Here is a 21,765-nt window from a genome sequence, read left to right as displayed (position 1 = left end):
ACATCAATTATCCACCAACAGGTGGGTGGCTAAGCACACTGCAGGATTGTATGGTACTGTGGAATACTGCATGAATCTGATACATACTACAATGTTTATGAATCTCAGTCTAATTTATGTTGAGCACAAAAAACCACACACAATACTAATTCACTCTATATAAAATTCTAGGAAATGCAAACTAATATACACTAACAACAGAATAGTATTGCTTAAGAACAAGGGAGGGAATATAAACAGCAGGAGGAAACGACAGGAGGGTGAGGAATATGTTCATTATCTTTACTGAGGTGATGGTTTCCCAATGTACACATATGTCAAAACTTATCAAATAATACACTTGAATATATACAATTGATTACATGTTATTTATATTTCAATAAAGCTAGTCAAAAAAGAATCACCAAGAAGAAGAAAAAATAAACAAAAATAGCAATCAACAATTATGTATGCTATGCTCATAACCTGATTTTTTAGGTGGGACACAGTTCTTCCTATAATAGGTGAGTACGAAATAGGAGGGCTGCAGGGGAGAAGGAATGACTCCATTTCTAACTGTCATCTTGACCACTTGCTGCTTTGACTATGCCCACACGTCCCTGCTTCTAAACTAAGAAGCTGGACAATGTAGGGTCTATTACTCCCCAGCCCCTTTCCCCACCCCCAGCCCCAGTCTTTTTGTCTCCTAGAGCAGCAGATCCTTACTTGTCTGGAAGAGCAGACACAAGGAACAAAAGGCTCAATGACTATTTGACAGATTAAAGAATAGACAACTGTTTTATTTAAAAGCTCCCTAAAGAATTAGAACATTTGAGGCTATACAGGGCTCTGATGAAATGCAGTTATATATTACCCAGCTCTGCAAGCACTTGCCAAGAGACCTGTCCAAGTCACTCACTTCCTAAGTTTTCAGGCTTTTTTTTTTTTCCCTTCCTTTTTATTTCAGATCCATGAATGAATAACACACAGGTGCGTTTTGAGGAGACATTCCTAACATTTTGAAAAGTCCCTCATTCAAATAGCCCCAACAGCTTGAAATCATTTTTCATATGTCTAAGGTAGAGGCCATTAACTGGAGAATCGTAGCAAAGGCTAGACAATGGGTCTTATGTGTGAGCCGTCTGTGAAGAGTGGTGATACAAAGTAGCAGTATCATTATTTGAAAACCCGAGGTCATACTAGTGTTTAACAACAAAATTACTGCTTACAAATGAGTAGAAATAATTACAAAGTAACAACAGCAACTGGGGATTCTGACTCCACCACTTATTGGCTGAGTGGCAGGGTAAACTGCTTCTACTTTTGAAACTCAGTTTACTCATCTTTAGAACGGGATAATAGTATGGGCCTCAGAGGATCGGTCGTGAGGATTAACCGTGTTTGCCTTCGAGTGAGTGCTAAGTAAATGTTAGCTAAGAGTCCCATTTTTACCTTGACTTTTCAAGGGACCTCATTAACTCACGAATCGTCCTTCTGACCCTGTTTCGCATCCTGTCACTCACTCGAAGGTTACTTCTGAGCCTCAGTTTCCACACCCGGAAAACGGGAACCACTACAGTTACCTGACTTTTAAGGTTGTACTGAAGGATTAAATAATTAGATAAAGCTCCCTTCCCTCCCACCTCCCAAAGCGAAGATCGCGGAGGAAGGAAATACTTTTAGAGGCTGCAGACACCGTCAGTTTTTCCATTTCTGGCACGTGAGGGGTGAGGGGAAGGAGATGCAAAGGGGCACACAAAAGACTCAGGGGTCCCGAGTGAAGTCCCCAGGTGCACTCGGGCGGCCGAGCGACCCCAGAGCGGCTGGGGTATCGGGGCCCAGCCCCGTGCAACTGTCCCCCCCCCCCCGTCCCGGGCCAAGGAGCCTCGGCGAGCGAGCGGGGCTATTTCGGAATCACCATGAGGCAATTCTCATGAGGCAATGGGTCAGGAATGCGGCGCCGAGCCGGGCCACTGGCGTCCGCGGTTCCCCGGGCGGCTCTACCTGCCCGGGACCGACCGGCATCCCCGGGGCTGCGGAGCCGGAACTCGGGGAGGCAGGAAATGAATGGGGACCCGAGGGGTGGGGGCGCGGCGGGCCGGGCCCCGGGCCCGGGCGGCCGAGGGGGCTGCAGGGAGCCCGCCCCGCACCCGGGACCCGAGAGCGCGCCCGGCGGGGCGCCCCCTCCGGGCGGGGCTGCGTCGAGGCGGCGGGGGCCGAGCCGAGGCCCCGACCGGGCCCCTCCGGGCTTCTCACCTCCGCGATGTCATGTTCCTCCCGCCCTCCGGCTCCGCGACGGACCCGCTCCTTGCTCAGGCTCCGCTGGGCCCGGTCACATCGGGCTGCCCGAGGGAGGCCCGCTCGAGACCGGACGGGGGGCAGAGCCAGCCGGCCGCGCGCAGACCCCCCTCCAGGCCTGGGGATCCCAGAGACTGTGCAGCCGCCCCCCGAGTCCGGCTCGCTCCTCCTCCGCCCCCGCCCCTCGCCGCTGGCTCCAGAGTGACGTCACCGCGCGCGACGCCCGCCGCTACTTCCTGGTTCCCGAGCGCCCCGGCCCAGCGGCGGCCGGAGCTCCGAGTTCTGAGGCTCTGTGAGCCGCCGCCGCCACGCAGCTCCCAGAGCTCCCGGGCCTCCTCCCTCAGCCCTCCGCACCCCCTGCCGCCGCGTCCCTCCCCTGCGGTCAGTGACCATCCCGCGCCCACTGCCACATCGAGTTTCATTCATTTCATTCCCCACATCGCAAGGCCGCTTAGTTGGAATGTTAATTTCCGTGACCTCCATTTCTTCATTCTCGTAAAATAAAGATAGTAAGCGTATTTTCTTTATAGGGTTGTCATTCAATATGTAAAATGGCCGGGCGCGGTGGCGCACGCTTGTAATCCCAGCGGCTCAAGAGGCAGAGGCTGGAGGATGGCAAGATCAAGGCCAGCCCCAGCAATTTAGCAAACCCTAAGAAATTTGATGAGACCCTGTCCCAAAGTTAAAAATAAAAGGGTTAGGTATGTGGCTCATGGCAAAGAGTCCCTGGGTTCAATCCCTGGTTTTTATATATAATATTAATTTTTATATATGTCAATTGTTTATTTCTGGAATTTTCCAATTAATCTTGACAGGCTGCAGATCAAGCAGGGTAAGCAAGGCCTAAAAAAGAAGGGATGACTATTACCATTTTAAATAGGGTAGTTAGGAAAGGCTTCACTGAGATGGCATTTGAGTAAAAATCAGATGAAGGAGTATGAATAATTTAGCAGAATAGCATCTCCAGCAAAGTGTGAGATTTTGCAAAAGGTCTGAGACAGAGGGATGCCTCCAGTGTTAGAATAACTAGAGAAAGGTCTCTGGGGGGTTGGAGAGAGAATAGTACGTGAGTTGAAATTAGAAAAGGGTAGAGATGTTAGTATTATAGATTACATAAATAGCAGGGCTGGGTTGTGGCTCAGTGGTAGAGCACTTGCCTAGCATGTGTGAGGCCCTGGGTTCCAGTCTCAGACCACATATAAATAAATAAAATAAAGATCCATTAACAACTGAAAAAAAAAATTTTTTAAAGGGTTACATAAATAGCTTTGGCTTTTGCTCAGTGAAATGGAGAGTCGAATTTTGAATAGAGGAGGGATTGAATCCAAGAATACTCTTACTGAGCTACATATCCCTACCTCTCTATATTTTATTTTGAGACAGTCTTGCTAAATTTCCCAGGCTGGCCTCCAACTTGGGATCCTTCTGCCTCAGCCTCCCAAATCACTTGGATTACAGGTATACACCCTAGCTGGCTTCAAACATTTTTTGGGGGGGTTCTAATTTTTAAATGGGTTCATAATATGTGTATATTTATGGGTTCATAATATCATATGTATATATGTGTATACTTTACATTGGTATATATTTGTGTGTGTGTGTGTGTGTGTGTGTGTGTGTGTGTGTATAAAATGAATTAATTTCCAGGGTTTTGAGTGTTGGGGAGTTTGTTTTCTATTTTGGTTTTGCTCCAAAAATAGTGCTTCCACAAACTTCCTTATGAGGAAACTGAATGGGTAGCTGAATCATTGTGTGTTGACCTTAACATTAACACTTAGGCAAGAGTACTGTCAACACTCAATACCATCTCCATTTTATTTCATTTTATTTATTTATTTTATGTTACTGGCAATGGAACCCAGGAGTGCTGTACCACTGAGCTACATCCCAGTCCCTTTTTTTAGTTTTTTGTATTGTTTTATTTGGGGGGTACCAGGGATTGAACTCAGAGGCACTAACCACTGAGCCACATCCCCAGCCCCCCCCCCTTTTTTTGTATTTTATTTAGAGACAAGGTATCAGTGACTTGCTTAGCACTTCACTTTTGTTGAGGCTGGCTTTGAACTCACAATACTCCTTCCTCAGCCTCCTGAGCCACTGAGATTATAGGTATGCACCACCGCACTGAGCTCTGGTTTATTTTTGAGATAAGGTCTTGCTAAATTCCCCAGGCTGACCTTGAACTTGTGATCCTCCTGTCTCAGTCTCTTGAATAGCTAGGATTACAGGTGTGGTGCATTGCACCCAGCTCCATTCCCATTTCATAATTAAGAAAGCAGAAATATGGAGACTTATATACAGCAAGTAGTTCATAGACTACGACGATATTGCCATTTTTAAAAAATATTTTTGGTTGTAGGTGGACACAATATACTTACTTGAATTTATGTGGTGCTAAGGATTGAACCCATGCCTCACACATGCTAGGCAAGCACTCTACCACTGAGCTACAACACCAGTCCAACATTGCCATTTCTGTAGTGCAACTGCCTACAGGTTTTCTGTCCTTCTGTGGCACAAATTTATGAAATACATGACTCAACTTAGGTACATGTGGGAGCTTGGATAGGTCATTCATTATATCAATCAAGTTTCAGTTTTTTTCCTCTTTTTTTTTTTTAATGATACCAGAGATTGAACTCAGGGGTGCTTAACCACTGGGCCACAACTCCAGTTCTATTTATTTATTTATTGTACCAGAGATTGAACCCAGGGGCCACTAAGCCACATCTACAGCCTTTTGTTTGTCTGTTTTTTAAGACAGGTTCTTATTGAGGTTTTGGGGGCCTCAGTAAGTTGCTGAGTCTGGCTTTGAACTTGCAAGCCTCTTGCCTCAGCCTCCAAAATCACTGGGATTACAAGTGTGTTATCCTGGCACACAGTTCTTTCATCTTAAATGAAAATCTCACAAGAAAATCTCATTGAGATTTAAAATGATTTAATGTCTGCCAAAATGTCTGCTTTGTGATAAAAGTGCTGTGTGAAGTTCAGAGCTTTTCTTTTCTTCCTTTTGGCAGTGCTGGGGATCAAACCTAGGACCTTGTGTATGCTAAGCAAGGTTTCTACCACTGAGCTACATGCCCAGCCCCTTATGAACACTTTATATGTGACAAAACCAGGCGCTTAATAATAATTTTTATTTTATAACCGACATTGATAAATCATAAGCTTTGCAATACCACAACAAGTCACAAGAGGGGGTTCAATTATGCTTTTTTTTTTTCAGTAGCAGGTCATTTAACAAATACTCTGGGACACTTACCAGGTGAAAATCCCTAAGATTACCACAATTTTCTCTTCTCTCTTCTCCCTCCTCCTCCTTCTCCTCCTCCTCCTCCCCTTCCTCCTCCTCCTCCTCCTCCTCCTCCTCCTCCTCCTCCTCCTTTTTTCTTTTTTCTTTTTTCTTTTTCCAGTGCTGAGATTGAAACCCAGGCCTCATACTTGGGTAGGTAAGCACTCTACCCCTGAGCTACACCCCCAACTATTTTGTCAGAATTTTTACCTTATTTTTTTGATACACCCACAGGCCACAACAGAAATAAGGATTGAACTCAGGGGCATTTCACCACTAAGTTACATCCTCAGCATTTTAAAAAAGAGGGGCGGGGGTGGATGGACAAAGTCTCCATTAGGTTGCTTAGGGCTGTTCTAAATTGCTTAACTGGTCTCAGCCTCCCTAGTTGCTGGGGTTACATGTGTGTACCACCACATCTGGCTTTTGTTAGAATATCTGAAGTGCTCAAGTGAGCAACTCTACTTTTATTTATTTACTTACTTACTTATTTATTTTGGATGCTGGGAATTGAACCCAGGGTCACTCTACCACTGAGCTATCTTACCAGTCATTTTTGCTTTATTTTATTTTATTTATTAATTGAAACAGGGTCTCACTAAATTGCTTAGGGCCTTACTAAATTGCTGAGGTTGTTTTTGTTGTTGTTGTTTTGTGTGTGTGTGGTTTCAAATTTTTATTTTTGTTTGTTGGGGGCTGTTTTTGATAATGAGGATTGAACCGAGGGGCACTTAATCCTTGAGTCACATCCCCAGCCATTTTTTATATTTTATTTAGAGACAGGATCTCAGTAAATTGCTTAGGCCCCCACTAAATTGCTGAGGCTGGCTTTGAACTTGGGATCCTACTTCCTTAGCTTCTGAGATTGCAGGAATGTGCTGCCAAGCTAGGCAACCTGAGACTCCTCTTGAAATCCTCTTGCCTCAGCTTCCAGAGTCGCTGGAATTACAGATGTGTGCCATAACTCTGACCTCGGTCCTTTTTTTATTTTTAATTTTTTTAAATTTTGAGGAAAGCTATCTAAATTGCTGAGACTGGCCTTGAACTTGTGGTCAAATTGCTAGGATCACAGACATGTGCCACCATGCCCAGCAAAGGTCTGACATTTATATATTATTTTACATGCATCAAATATGGTTCTTGGACTTGGGACAGTGGCACACACCTATAAGCCTTGTGACTTGGGAGGTTGAGACAGGAGGGTAGCAAGTTCAAAGCCAGCCTCAGAAATTCAGCAAGTCCCTCAATGACTTAGTGATACCCTCTCTCAAAATAAAAAGGATTGAAAATGTAGCTCACTGGTAAAAGTCCCTAGGTTCAGTTCCCAGTATCACTTGTTACTATCATTATTATTATTGGACTGTGGATATAGTACAGTGGTGAGTGCTTGCCTAGCATGCATGAGGCCCTGGGTTTGATCCCCAGCATCACACACATAAAAATGGTTCTTAGTGCTTTTGTATACATTAATTTATTTCATCATCCCAACAACCCTATGGGGTAAGTACTATTTTTCTATTCTTATCATTTTTTCACCTTGAACCCAAAGTGAATTGTAGCCTTGAGCTATATCCCAGCTCTTTTATTTTTTATTCTGAGATATGGTCTCACTAAATTGCCCAGGCTGGCCTCCAACTTGCAGTCCTCCTGCCTCAGCCTCTCATGTGGCTGGGATTACAGGCATGCACCACCTCAGGCCAACTTGTCACTTTCATCTGCCAAATTTCTCATTTACTCTCCCAAATCCAAAACAAAAACCAACTATCCCAGAAATCTTTCCTAAATATCCCAGGTAAAATAGGAGAAATAATATATATATATATATATATATTTTTTTTTTTGCTTTTCCCTTGATTGTGTATTATTTCAGAGCAGGAATATATTTTAAGCATTTTAATTCCTACCTTTTTCTGATGCTCTGCCATTGAGCATAGTCTATAGTCTGATAAGGGGATGTAAGTACTAAGCCAACTGTGGAGAAAATACCTATGTCTCAACTAGCCTTTCATGGAAAAGATTCGCTTGGAAATTACTTGCTTCATTCATTTATTCATTCCTCATGGTGAAATGTTAGTCTGCTTTGTTTTTTGTCTTGTTTGTTTTTTGTTTTGGTTTTGTTTTGTTTTTTTAAAGAGAGAGAGAGAATTTTTAATATTTATTTTTTAGTTTTTGGTGGTCACAACATCTTTATTTTATTTTTTATGTGGTGCAGAGGATTGAACCCAGTGTCCCGCGCATGCCAGGTGAGCGTGTAACCGCTTGAGCCACCTCCTCAGCCTGTCTTGTTTGTTTTTGAGGTGTTGTGGAACCTAGGGCCTGCTAGGCAAGTGCTCTACTGCTGAGCGATACCGCACCTGTCATGCAGAGGGCAAGACCCAGGCCAAGGAAGCCAGGTTCAGAGATCTAGCAGTTGAAAGAAGATGAGAGGCATGGTAGGAATATTGGCCATTCTTTATTTGGAAGTGGCAGTAGCCTCTACCCAGCCCCTGAGCCATTTTCATAGGCCTTTTTTTTTTATACACAGGCCAAACAAAGAAGGCACATAGCTAATGGGTTACAGAAGTGGGTACATGCTAACAAGTGAATGTTCATGAACTTGAGTACATAGGCTGAATCAGAGTATTTCTGACCTGACTACACACTGACCATGACATAGCTGATTCATGGCCTTGGCTACACACTAAAAGCATACCATAGCTCCAGAAGCCTTGGCAAGGGAGCCTAACTATAACCACTCTGGTCCTGCCCCAACACCACCCCTTTAAGATTCCTCACCGAACAATCTAAGTATCTGAAATCTTCTGCAATGACCCCTTAGTGAGGAGGACAGAGCCCTGCACCCATAGGCCACAACAGAAATACACATTATAACAACATACAAACAAAAACAAGTCCCATCACCTAGGATTAATAAAAGCCATTGCCATCCCATATTGAGTGGCAATAAAAGTCTTTCCCTGTCACATCTAGCTGTCCAGTGATAGTCTGGATTTGCTAGGTAGTCCAGCAGCAGAACTCCCAGGCACTTCGGTGCATACCCAGCAGGCAGAGGTGTTTGCTGCTCTGGTGTAGGCATGTGCCCAGTCCACAGTGGTGTTAGCAAGGACACACCTATAGACAAAAACACAAAGCAGTTCCGGGCACTAGCACAGGCAAGTCATGTCCATCAGGGAGGATGCACGCCAGCTCTGAATCCCAAGAAAGTACAGTGGCTGTTTGTGGCAGCTTCCCTGCTGTATAGTGGTCCCATACTCACACAACTTGGTCCTGAACTTCAGCAGGCTCTATGTGCACCACTACCGGGAACTCATAATTGGCCAAGTGGAAATACCAAATGTGCCCTCTACAATCTGTGTCCCAGCCAGGCACAGTGGCACACGCCTGTAATGATTCCAGTGGCTTGGGAGCCTGAGGTAGGAGGATTGCAAGTTGAAAGTCAGCCTCAACAACTTAGCAAGGACTTATGTAGGTCTCTAAATAAAATATAAGAAAAGGGCTGGGGATGTGGCTCAGTGGTTAAGCACTCAGTGGTTCAATCCCCAGTACCAAATAATAATAATAACTATTATTATTATTATTATTATTATTATGTCCCTTCTGCAGGACCCGGCCAAGTCATGTTTCGGGGAGAGCAATTCACTAGTCCCCTATGGTGTCACAAGGAGATCACGTGCCAAGCCTCTTCCCCTTAGGGCTAAAAGGGCTACCCATCAAAGGAGGGGGGCTCTTGGTCGAGGGTCTCACCCACGCCACAGTTTGCCCTGTTCAATCCAGTGGGAGCAGGTAGAGAACATCCCCTTGCTTCTCAAACCCAGGCTTAAGTCCACATCCTCTGCTGTCACCTGGACCTGTATTGGGCCCTGTGCAGTGCAGCAAAGCCTTCACAGGAGCTGGTCCCCCTCGCTGGAGACACACATTCAGAGCTCTCACAACTGCCCAGACGCTGTGCCCACCTGTTCCTGGCAGGTGGGTCGACTGCTGTTCTGAGTCCAGCAGACTGTGGGTGGCCTGGGACTCACAGCTTCCATTGAATCTGTAACTGAGTTGCCCATTGCTGCACATCGTGACCTGGGAAATGGGTCCTTTGATCACTCTCTATTGTAATGGGCCAGCCATACAAGGCTGTCAACCCAGCCAGGGTGCAAATAGTAGTACTCTGGTCACTGGACCACTGGGCCAGGCAAACAACAAGGCTGCAGCTTGTCCACTACTGTCAAGGCAAATGTGGCCCCTTCAGAAAGGTGAAGGGCCAATGTAGTCAACCTGCCATCATGTCAAAGGGATGCGTCCACACATTACCTGACCACCTCTGGCTCCAAGTCATTGGTGGTGTGGGCATTGCTGAGCACAAACCACATGTGCCTGGCAGGCCCCTACCAGGGCATCCCATGTTAGAGGCAGAGCCCAATGTTTGACTACAAGCCACCTGCATGCTGTAGACATGATGCAGCTGCCACCACACCCTGGCCCAAGCCTCTGCTCCATCATTCCCTGGGCTAGTCAGGGGGCGTGGCCAGGGCCATGTCCTACAGTTATCTCCTTCTCATGGCCTGTGGCCCCAAGGTCCTGCCCAATGGCTTGACCCCACAAAGGCCAATGCCCTACCATCCAATTCTCTACTTCCCAGGTAGTCACCCACAGAGTTAACCCCTCAAACAGACCAGCTGACTGGACAGATAATCAGGGGTCCTGGTTCCTGCAGTGCCACAAAACTCAGCCCTCTAGCGGCTCTGTTCATTCCCGCATCATGCCACAAGGTGTCAGTAGAGGGCTGTGAAGCAACAGCTGTCCCATGGGCAGAGGGCCTTGTACTGGACCCCTCAGTGCTCCAAGCACTGTGGCCCACAGGGCTGGCCCTTCCTTAAAGGGCATGACTCTGTCAGCTCAAGCTCATCAACACGGTCTGGTGCTTCCTCAGGTGCATACTGCAGCAGCCCTGGAACTTGTTGAAGTTCATGGGACAGAGGACTAGTGGACAAAGCTCTCCTGTGTTCTAAATATGCCCCCTGTTTCACTAGAGCAGGCATCTGGACTATGCCTGTCCTTGGAGTGACTGCCCAGTTCCACACCTCTCCTCTCAAAGGATTTGTGGTAGGCACCAAACCCTCAGCAGCACCAGTAATGGCCTCCATGGCCACCAGGCTACACACAGGGCTGCAAGCTGCTTCTTCATCAGGGTGCAGAGATCCTCTGCACTCTTCACTACTGTGACGGAAACCTACTGGTCTTCACAGCCGCTCCTGCCACTGCCACAGGCCCCACCCCAAACCCTCCCGGGTTACATGAATATCTAGCTCAAAGGGGTGAGCGGGGTCTACCACTGCAGGACCTGAGCTTGCTGAGTGGCCCTCTTCGTGGCCTGAAAGGCCAACTCAGCACTTCACTCCAGTCCCCCAGTGCCCCTTTCTTCACTAGAGCATACAGGGGATGACACAACAGGGCTACATGGGACTGAAAGCCCACCAGTATCCCAATGAGCCCACAGAGGTTTGCAATTGTGCAACTGTTGTTGGTCATATGCCTGGATTTTCTCAAAAGCTTCTGGCACAATTCTTTTTTTTTTGGTACTGAGAATCAAACCCATGGGTGCTAACCACTGAGGCACATCCCCAGCCCTATTTTTATTTTATTTAGAGACAGGGTCTCACTGAGTTGCTTAGTGCCTTGCAGTTGCTGAGGCTGGCTTTAAACTCGCTATCCTCCTGCCTCAACCTCCAGAGCTGCCCGGATTACAGGCATGCGCCACCGTGCCTGACTTCTGGCACAGCTTTCATCTTACCCAACCAAAAAACACCCAAGAACGTAACCAAGAAGCCAGGCCCCTGCACCTTGGCAGTGTTTACTACCAGCCACATGTCTTCAAATGGGCCACTAAGGTCGGGGATGCAAGCTCTAAATTCGTATAAGACAGTCAGAAGTCAACGAAGCACCATCAGAATAATGAAACGTGCAGTAGGTGGCTGAGTCCACTGGATCAGGTCACTGGCCACCAAACCATGGCATGTGGTCAGGCTATGCAAATAACCTTGTGGCAACACTTGAAATGTCCTCTCAGCCTTTCCATGTGAAAGAAAACTGCTCCTGGCTCCCTGGGGCCAGAGCAATAGAAAAGAAAGCATTAGCCAGGTCCAGCACAGAGTTGGCTGGTCCATGAGATCATGCACTGCGGGAATGGCTGCATACAGGGAAGGCACCACTCTGTTCCATTCTTGGTAATCCACAGGCATTCTCCACGTGCCCTCAGGCTTCTTCAATGGTCACACTGGAGAGTTAAAGGGGTGGGCTGGGGGCTATATTTTGCCTGCTTCCTCCACTTGCAAGACAGTAGCTCCAATTTTTTTTTTTTTAACTCAGGGGCACTCCACCACTGAACCACATCCCTAGCCCTTTTATTTTATTTTATTGAGAGACAGGATCTCACTGAGTTGCTTAGTGCCTTGACATTGCTGAGGCTGGCTTTGAACTCGTGCTCCTCCTGCCTCAGTCTCCTGAGTCGCTGGGATTTCAGACATGCACCACCATGCCCAGCACAGTAGCTCCAATTTCTGCATGTCCCCCATGAGGCAATACTGTTTCACTGTCACAGTCCTCCAGGGCTGTGGCAAGACCTGGGGCAGGTGTTTTGCATATCCTGTCATAACCGCCTTCACATCTCACACATGGAGGCAGAACTGCCACCAGGGTCTGCAGCAGTGGTCCTTGGAACACATCTCTACCCAAGATATACTCTGGGATACCAGACACTTGTACCGTATATGCTCACAGGGGCAAATGACCTATCCCCCGTGGTAAGGACACTGGCTTTACCTTGATGGTCTGTCCCCCATAGCCAACAATATGAGCATATGGACCTGGGAATTTATCCAGGTTGCCAAACACCAAGCTGCACTCAGCTCCAGGACCCGCCCCCCAACAAGGCCAATTCCCTCTGCATATAGTTTGGAGACCATGGATAGCAAGCTCCACATGTGGCTATCAGCCCCCACCTATATCCGAAGGGCAGGCACCTTAGCTGGATTTCTAGATGTACTGGACCAAAGTCCCTTTGTCCCTCTTAGAAGCAGCCAAGTAGTCTTTCAGTTATATAGGTGGCTTATTCACCTCTGCTGTTCGCAGATTTTGCTGCTTTGGGCACAGTTGCTCAGGGAGGACTGCATTGGGCTGATTGCCTGTCTTCAGGTGATCTAACCCTGCTGTCAGGAGACCTGCCCACATATGCATACAAGTGACCTAGCAGGCCCTTTTTTCCTTTGTTTACCTTGTTTCCAGACCCCTCTCATTGTATCCCCCTCCTTTTTTTTTTTTTTTTTTTTGGTACTGGGAATTCAACTCAGGGGCACTCAACCACTGAGCCACATCCCAGCCTTATTTAGTATTTTATTTAGAGGCAGAGTCTCACCAAGTTGCTTAGGGCCTTGCCATTGCTGGGGCTGACTTTGAACTCACAATCCTCCTGCCGCAGCCTCCCGAGCCACTGAGATTACAGGCGTGCGCCACCATGCCAGGCTACTCTGTGCATTTTTTTACTGCCCTCTGCCCTCCTTGGCTTCCCCCAAGCTAGCCATCATAGTACCAACTTCATTAATGGGACACCCAACATATGGGGCTAAAGTAACCATCAAAGTAGAGGGTGGAGCATTCTGCAAATCCAAGTCTCTAATGCCACCAGTAAACCTTTCACCATCTGGTCCCTGTGTATTCAGATTAAATATCACCTGACGCATGCCACGCTCTTATAGGATCTGCACCAAATCAGCACACGACTGCCACTTACTTACTGGCCTCAGTCCACACAGTTCGCACAGCTGCATAAATCCAGTCTATTGGGGAGCGATTCCATTTCCAGGCCTGCAACTGTTCTGCGATGGCTGTCTCTGGGAAGGGTGGGTGGTGATGGATGCCAGGTGCTCCATCTTCTCTGGACCAGCAGACCATGCTGTCCACCCCTAGATCCTACAATAACAAAAACCACGCAGCCAGGCACTCCCTAGGCTGCTGGTGACACTGCTTGCCCAAGTCCACTTATTCTGCCTAGGTGTCTGGCCAGTATGTAGTGTACTCTGTAGCATTTGGCTCCCCCACTGCCTGACCTCCAGGGGTCTGGGGCTGCTCATGTCTCATCTTCTGCACTATAAGGTGGGCTTGCAGCCGGGGCTTCTCCTCAGACTCTTCTTCAGATTTTACTGTGACCTACAAGGTCGAGGTCCTGCCTGTTTCATATACATCAGCTTCCAAACTGCAAATGCGCTGCTTCAAGGCTTCCTGCTTCTCCTGGAGGGCCTGGAGTCTGGCAGCTTCTGGTGGAGCCTGGTCCGTGTTGGCTTTCAAAACAGGGAGAAAAATCCACCCCTCTTGTCCCGCTGCTTCCTGGGCAACACTGTCTTTTAAGCAGGAACTCAAAGTTTGCAAAGGTTCCTCTGCATTTACAGGTGACCCATCCACGGTATCCCAATTCTCCATAGGAGCCCATTTTAATATGACTGTGGTGACTACATACTACCCCTCGCCCCCCAAGGTCAATGTATCTCTTACCTGCGATGAAGCCTGCTGACTATGCCAATTGTCACACTGAATGCAAGGCTCAGGCCTGGGAAACAAGGTTTGGGAATCTGGAAGTTGAAAGAAGATGAGAGGCACTGTGGGAATATTGGTCATCCTTTATTGAAAGGTGGCAATTGATCCTAGCCAGACCCCTGAGCCATTTCCATAGGCCTTTTTTTATATAGAGGCCAAAGATGGCACACTGCTAACAGGTTACAGAAGCAGGTGTCTGCTCACAAGCAAATGTTTCTGACCTTGAGAACACACTAATCATGACATAGCTGATTCATGGCCTCAGTCACACATTAAAAGCATAACATGGCTCACTGGAAGCCTCAGCAAGGGAGCCTAACTATAGCCATTTGGGGCCTGCCCCAACATCACCTCTGACACTGTTACTTTAAGTTCTTAATGAGCAAAACAAAAAGTTGTAACCTTATGTTGGTTCCTAGTAGTACTTTGAGAATTTTAATGGTCTGTGCACCTATTTGACAGACCTGGAGCACTGATTGTCTGATGTTAAGGCTTCCAGTACAGAGGCTTAAAAAAAAAAGTGTTCCAGAACTTTCTTATCTGAGTGTGGCAGCCAGGATTGAATGGAGGCATACAAAGGAAATCAGAGAGAAAATTTTTCAAACTCAGAAGTAACCTTGTAGCTGGGTGCAATGGTGCACACCTGTAATCCCAGCAACTTGGGAGGCTAAGGCAATAGGATCACAAGTTTGAGGCCAGACTCAGCAATTTAGCAAAGTCCTAGGCAATTTAGTGAGACCCTGTCTCAAATCAAACAAACAAAACAGCTGGGGAAGTGGCTCAGTGATAAAGTGCCCCTGAGCTCAATCCCCAATACCAAAAAAAAAAAAAAAAAACCTTTTTAAAATTAAGAGTCAGTTTTACTACAAAAAACTTGGATTTTAGTTTATTATAGAAGTGTTGAGAAGCCAGGAGTGGTGGCAAACACCTGTAATGCTGGTGGCTTGGAAGGCTGAGGTAAGAAGACCACAAGTTCAAAGTCAGTCTCAGCAATTTAGCAAGAACCTGACTCAAAAAAAAAAAAACAAAAAACAAATTAAAAAGGGGGAGGGAGTTGTGGCTCTGTGATAAAGCACTTGCCTGGCCTCACACAAGTGAGGCCCTGGGTTTGATCCTCAGCACCACATATACATAAATAAAATAAAAGATCCATTGACAACTAAAAAAATATTGTTTATTTATTTTTTTTAAAGAGAGAGTGAGAGAATTTTTTTAATATTTATTTTTTAGTTCTCGGCGGACACAACATCTTTGTTGGTACGTTGGTGCTGAGGATCGAACCTGGCCGCACGCATGCCAGGCGAGTGCACTACCGCTTGAGCCACATCCCCAGCCCAAAAAAATATTTTTTAAAAAATTAAAAATAAAGTACAAAATAGGCTGTGGATGTGGTGTTCAGTGTTCAGTGGTGTCCAGCTCCTGGGTTCAATCACTGATACCAAAAAAAAAAAAAAGTGTTGAAAAATTATTTTCACTACATCCTCACCTGGTTGAGTTTCAGGTTTAAAAGTTTAAGGGTCAGTTGGCATCGTGGTGCACGCTTGTGATCCCAGCAGCTAGGGAGGCTGAGACAGGAGAATGGCGAAGCACTAAGCAGCTCAGTGAGACCCTGTCTCTAAATAAAATCTAACATAGGCTTGGGGATGTGGCTCAGTGGGGTCAAGTGCCCCGAGTTCAATCCCCGGAAAAAAAAGTTTAAAGGGTAAAACTTAATTAAAAGCAAGTCAGTAATATTTTTTTTTCTTTTTAACTTTTCTGTAGTTGTAAACGGACAGCATACCTTTATTTTGTTTATTTTAATGAGGTGCTAAGGAGCGAACCCAGAGCCTCACGCATGCGCTCAGGCATTGAGCTACAGATCCAGCCCACTCATGTCAGTAATTCTTAAAATTTAAAAATAATTGATTGGCTTTGAAATGAAACAGTATAAGTCAAAAAGCTCTTACCTTCACTTAATTTTTTTTCTTTTGTTGTTGTTGTAGATGGACAGAAAGCCTTTATTTGTTTATTTTTATGTGGTGCTGAGGATCCGACCCAGTACCTCACATTGCTAGGCAAGCACTCTGCCACTGAGCCACATCCCCAGCCCTATTTTGTATTTTATTTAGAGACAGGGTATCACTGAGTTGCTTAGCGCCTGGCTCTTATTGAGGCTGGCTTTGAGCTTGAGATCTCCTGTCTCAGCCTCCGGACCACCTACACTTCTTAATAGAAAAAAATAATTCCCTGTATAGGACTTACTACATATCCCAAGATGCAGGAGAAACTACATTTCCCACGATGCCTTAGTACAGGAAGGAAGTGAGAGGAGACCTCTTCCCGTCATTGCATATAGACCGGAAGCCCGGTATTTAGTTCTCTTTCCCATCTTGCAAGGTAAGGAAGGCGGCTCTCTTGGAAAGACCGAATTTCAAGACCTCAATCCTTCGCCATCCGAAACCCGAGGACGTTAAGTCGACACCTACAGGGGTCGAGCATGCTCAGGGTCAACTGAGAGGGCTTCCAGACGCTTTATTTCTTTGACCTGGATTGGCGGCGGGTAGAGAAGAGTGAGGTGGAATGCGGTGGAGGCTCCGGCTGTTCCCCACGCTCTGGGGCTGGGGAACCGGGGTCCCTGTGGGCTGCCGGAGCAAGCTGATGGGGCCAGAGGGACGGGGCAACAGCGTGTGCTCCGGCGTTCTGAGCCCGGGTCACAAAATACGCTGCTGAACTAGTCTCAGCCACGTTGAGGTTTGAGGCTGAAGCCGGTTGCTCCCGCGTCTTCCCCCACGTCCCTGACCGGAAGTTTCTTAGTCGTGGAGCCTATGTCTTCGGGAATGACCCGAGTTTGGGCTGTCATTTCCCTAAACCGAATTTGTTGAATTGAGCTAGTGGTCTTAAGATTTGGGAGCAAAGATTTTTGAAAGCAAACGATTTCAAGCTCTGTACTCGCCGCTTCCGAACTTTGCAAATTTTATTGAAGACTCTCCTAAGTTTTTAAGTTTGCAAAACAGTAATACTAAAGTAGGTCTCGCCGGATATTTAGCAAAAATCCAACGGGTGTAAGAGATTTGCAAATTCTCAAAAGTTTAGTCTGTTGGCAGGGGGACCCTAATATGGGTTAGTGTGGAGTTGGGGAAGAAAGCCAATATCTTAAGGGGGAAGGCTTGTAGAAGGGAAGCCCAGCCCATCTCTGTGTGCAGTTTTAATATTGCCTTGTTTTGGGGTGATTGATGAAAAATGTCTTTTTTTTTTTTTTTTTTTTTGGTAGATGGCGGGTGAAAAGGCTGAGAAGCCAGACACTAAGGAGAAGAAACCTGGAGCCAAGAAGGCTGATGCCGTTGGCAAGGATAAAAAGGAAGACTCTACGGATAAGAAACCCAAGAAAGGAAAGCCCCACTGCAGCCGGAACCCTGTCCTGGTTAGAGGAATTGGCAGATACTCCCGATCTGCCATGTACTCCCGAAAGGCCATGTATAAGAGGAAGTACACTGCTGCTAAGTCCAAGGTATGGAAAGAAGAAAACCAATAACCATTATGTCTCGGCGTTCATTCTCTGTCTCTTTTTGATGCATTTGTCTTTGTAGGTTGAGAAGAAGAAGAAGGAGAAGGTTCTTGCTACTGTTACAAAACCAGTCGGTGGTGACAAGAATGGTGGTACCAGGGTGGTTAAGCTTCGCAAAATGGTGAGATTTGGGGGAGGCTGTGAAATGAGATTTTTAGATTAAAGTTGAAAATTTAACGATGTTCTTGTGCACTTAAATAACACATAAGCTCCTGCTTACCAGAGGATTGCTAGTTGAAGATAAAGGTTCTGGTTTTGCAAAGTTGTCTTTGAAACATTTATTACATCTGATGTAAGTTGAGTTACCTTTCCTGAGCTTTGTTTCTGATAGGTTTATAGTGAAAGTGAGACTGCATGAAATAAGTTACTTATACTGGAGTTGTAGCTCAGTGGTTGGGCTCTTGGATAACATGCACAAAGAAAGCCCTGGATTCCTTTGTGAATAAAAGAGGAGTGAGACCTGTTGCTGTGAGGATGTTATACTTGATTTCAACTAGAAAACAAGCTGCATCTCTGTTTCCAAAGTCTAAATAGGTGACCTGCTTGCAGTTTTCTTTTCTTGAACACTCAACTCCTGTGTTAAATCATATGCTTTGTACATAGAAGATGTGAGCTTTTCTAAATTTAAAGTCTGTTTTGGAAGATGAAAAGAGAAGGATGTAACTAAAGCATTTGAGTTTCAAACAAGGAAAAAGATTAGCAATGTTTTCATGATACCAGATTTGGCTCTTCTGATCTAATGGTTTTTACTTAAGTAAGTGAAGTCCATGAACTGTCTCTAGCCTAGATACTACCCGACTGAAGATGTGCCACGGAAGCTGTTGAGCCACGGCAAGAAACCCTTCAGTCAGCACGTGAGAAAGCTGCGAGCCAGCATCACTCCTGGGACCATCCTGATCATCCTCACTGGTCGCCACAGAGGCAAGGTAAGCAGAGTGCCTAATACAGTATGATTTAACCAGTATAAGTAACTTATTTCTTTCATCATTACAGATGACACCTATCCATTTGCTTGGAAATGTGTTTATATCTACTTTCTTAAGTTAGCCTAGTGTGATTGCTTCCAGAACTGCTGGGCTACCAAATTTGGGTGGCTTGTGATGTGGTTAATTCAAAAGTCATTTTTTTTGTGGTGCTAAAGATTGAACCCAGGGCCTTGTGCATACAAGACGAGCACTCTAATAACTGAGCTATATTTTTAGCCTTCACAAGTCAGTTTTTAATTGGAAAAAATCTTTTGTTTAACTTATAGAGAGTGGTTTTCCTGAAGCAGCTGAGCAGTGGCTTGCTACTTGTGACAGGTAAGAAAATCCGTAGATTTTTATGTTCTGAAGAGATTTTAAAACATTTGCAGTATATGTGTTTCTGCTATTTATGCTGTAGTTTCTTAATACTGAGCTTCTGGTCCTCATTTCACTGCCTTATATATGTGAGATAAAGGGGCAAATATCAAATAACTTTCGTCTAAAATACCGAATGAGCCAGGCAAAAGGGCTGGGATGTGGCTTAGTGGTTAAGTGCTTCTGGATTCAATCCTTGGTACCAAAGTAAACAAAAAAAACCATGGTTTTGATCAACCTGTAAAAGTAAGTGACATGTCTTTTATCAGCCTGGGTCACCTGAAAAGATTTGAGGGGGCAAAGGCCCTGGACAGACAGATACTAGAACATTCTAGATTCTGGTACAGTTGAGAATTTTTCTAAATCAGGATTAATGCCAAGTTAAAATCAGCAATTGTTTCCATTTTACTTTATTAATGTTTTCTTTAGGACCTCTTTCCCTCAATCGAGTTCCTCTGCGTAGAACACACCAGAAATTTGTTATCGCCACCTCCACAAAGATTGATATCAGCAACGTGAAAATCCCAAAACATCTCACTGATGCTTACTTCAAGAAGAAGAAGTTGAGGAAGCCCCGACACCAGGAAGGTGAAATCTTCGACACAGAGAAAGAGGTACAGTTCTTTTCTCTTGTCACTTGTGACAGCACTTGGGGGATGGGGATTGAGGGCTAAGCATTGTATTTGTAACTTGGTAATAGTAACCTTTTTTAAATGTCTCATTTTCTCTTTAGAAATACGAGATCACAGAGCAGCGCAAGGTTGATCAGAAAGCTGTGGACACACAAATTCTACCCAAAATCAAAGCTATCCCTCAGCTCCAGGGCTACATGCGATCCGTTTTTGCTCTAACAAATGGAATTTATCCTCACAAATTGGTATTCTAAATTTCTTATGAAGAATCTAATTAAATAACTGATACATTTTATTTGTGTCCTTTTTATTTTATTCTCGTTACGTTACGTTGGTCTTTAGACAAATTCTAGCCTTCCTGGAGGTAGGGCATGACCCTGCTGGTATGATGGGGTTTTGCCTCTGGTATAGGGTGGGATTGGAGGAGACCCCCTCTGGGGAGTGGAACCGCACCCTCCTGGGCCTTGGAAGAGCCCTTTGGCTTCAGATTTATCCTTGGTATCTGGTTTGTTTTTCACCAACCTCCCCCAATGTCAGCTCACATTACTAATCAGCATTTATTTATATGTGGTGCTGAGGATTGAACCCAGTGCCTTACATGCTAGACAAAGTGCTCTACCACTGAGCCACAACCCTAGCTTCCTAAATCAGTTTTATTGATATATATTACATAATGGCAAAATTAATCCTTTTTGACCACAATTCAATGAAAGGACCTCGAAAAGAATTTCCATCACCTCATAATCTTCCTTCAAGTTAATTAATTACATAGTCATCTGTTAGTCCTGGCAACCAGTGATCAAATTTCAGTTCATATAGTTTTTGCCCTTTTCTAAAATGTCATTACTTAGGTAGCTTTTTGAGTTTGGCTTCTTTTTTATTTTTTAATATTTCTTTTCTAGGTGTAGATGGACACAACACAATACTTTTTATGTGGTTCTGAGGATCAAACTTGGGTCCCGCCCATGCTAGGGGAGCCCTCTACCACTGAGCCACATTCCCAGCCCTGAGTCTGGCTTCTTAACACAATATTTAATATCATAACTCAGTGATTATTATTAACTAGTATTCCAATGTATTGGTATATCGGTGTATCCTTTGAAATGCATTTGGTGTGTTTACAGTAATTTATGACCATGAATAAAATCACAACATTCACATACCTGTTGTATGGACGTACTTTGTGATGCTGGGGATCCAATTCAGGGCTTCATGCTGCATGCTTGACAACTGCTCCAACATGCAGTTACTACCCCAGCCCAAATGCATAGTGTTTTAATTTTTTTTTAAATATGATGGATTGTTTGTAAAAATGGTCACAAGGAATCTTAACATTCCTCTACATTAAACCAGTGATCCACAAACAGGAAGTTACACAAAAAGCAGTGGGTTTTTTGTTTTGTTTTTACTTTGAGTTCTGAGAGGTCCAACCAAGGAATCACTGGTTATGGTGATGGCCTTGCCAGCCTAGTGTAGAGGTGGTACAGGGTGTCACATGGATGGGGGATACACACAGGTATGTGTTCTGGTCTCTTCCAACCCCTCTGGGTGTGTTATGTGCTGTTGAAGATCTAGCAAAGGCCTCACACAGGCTAGGCAAGCCCTCTGCCATTGAACTATGGCCCAGCCTTCCCTCTTCCTACAATACCACCTGTATTTAATTTGGATTTTTTCAATTTTTTATTTGTTCTTTTTAGTTATACATGACAATATATTTTTGACATATATACATGGAGTAGAACTTCCCATTCTTGTGGCTGTACATGATGTGAAGTTACTTGTTTATTCATATATGAATATAGGAAAGTTATGTCTGATTTATTCTACTGTCTTTCCTTTTCCTATCCTTCCTCCCTTCCCTGCATTCCCCCTTTGTCTAATCCAATGAACTTCTATTCTTCCCTCTCCCCACCCCCCTACCCCCTTATTGTGTGTTACCACAATATCAGAGAGAACATTTGGCCTTTGGTTTCTTGGATTGGCTTATTTCACAGAGCATGATATTCTCCAGTTCCATCCATTTACTGGCAAATGCTATAATTTTATTATATATATATGTATATTTTGTTGATAGATCTTTTTTTTAAATTAATTTATACATGTTGC

General features: G+C 45.1%; 2 protein-coding genes and 1 long non-coding RNA gene across 5 annotated transcripts in view; 1 reads left to right on the top strand and 2 right to left on the bottom strand.

The window, feature by feature from the left end:
- The window catches only part of Ptpn11 (protein tyrosine phosphatase non-receptor type 11), an 85,501-nt gene extending 83,033 nt beyond the window's left edge, over window positions 1-2,468 (bottom strand). The window contains exon 1 of one of the 2 annotated variants that reach the window (XM_078039059.1): window positions 2,236-2,468. In XM_078039059.1, coding sequence (XP_077895185.1) covers window positions 2,236-2,249 — 14 coding nt within the window. In that variant the 5' untranslated portion in view covers window positions 2,250-2,468. The remainder of the gene's footprint in view (window positions 1-2,235) is intronic. The other variant, XM_078039060.1, reaches the window with a different exon arrangement.
- Window positions 2,469-8,002: 5,534 nt separating this feature from the next.
- LOC120891306 (uncharacterized) lies at window positions 8,003-16,378 on the bottom strand. Of its 2 annotated transcripts, none has more exons than XR_013434688.1 (4): window positions 16,090-16,378; window positions 14,102-14,178; window positions 13,344-13,522; window positions 8,003-8,680 (listed from the first exon to the last, which is right to left on the bottom strand). It is a non-coding gene; the product is annotated as an uncharacterized LOC120891306 (long non-coding RNA). The 2 variants fall into 2 exon arrangements; XR_013434687.1 differs by having other exon boundaries at window positions 13,348-13,522.
- A 35-nt stretch (window positions 16,379-16,413) lies between these two features.
- Window positions 16,414-19,954, top strand: Rpl6 (ribosomal protein L6). The gene is made up of 7 exons (XM_005336830.5): window positions 16,414-16,519; window positions 17,394-17,630; window positions 17,710-17,808; window positions 18,470-18,613; window positions 18,940-18,988; window positions 19,457-19,641; window positions 19,761-19,954. Exons 2-7 carry the CDS (start codon window positions 17,394-17,396, stop codon window positions 19,911-19,913), a joined length of 867 nt encoding a protein of 288 aa, XP_005336887.1. The 5' UTR covers window positions 16,414-16,519; the 3' UTR covers window positions 19,914-19,954.
- Window positions 19,955-21,765: the final 1,811 nt, after the last annotated feature.

Source organism: Ictidomys tridecemlineatus, chromosome 2 (genome assembly GCF_052094955.1).
Source record: "Ictidomys tridecemlineatus isolate mIctTri1 chromosome 2, mIctTri1.hap1, whole genome shotgun sequence".
NCBI lineage: Eukaryota > Metazoa > Chordata > Mammalia > Rodentia > Sciuridae > Ictidomys > Ictidomys tridecemlineatus.
The sequence above is the reverse complement of the archived record's forward strand: the minus strand, read 5'-3'. Positions and strand labels throughout refer to the sequence as shown.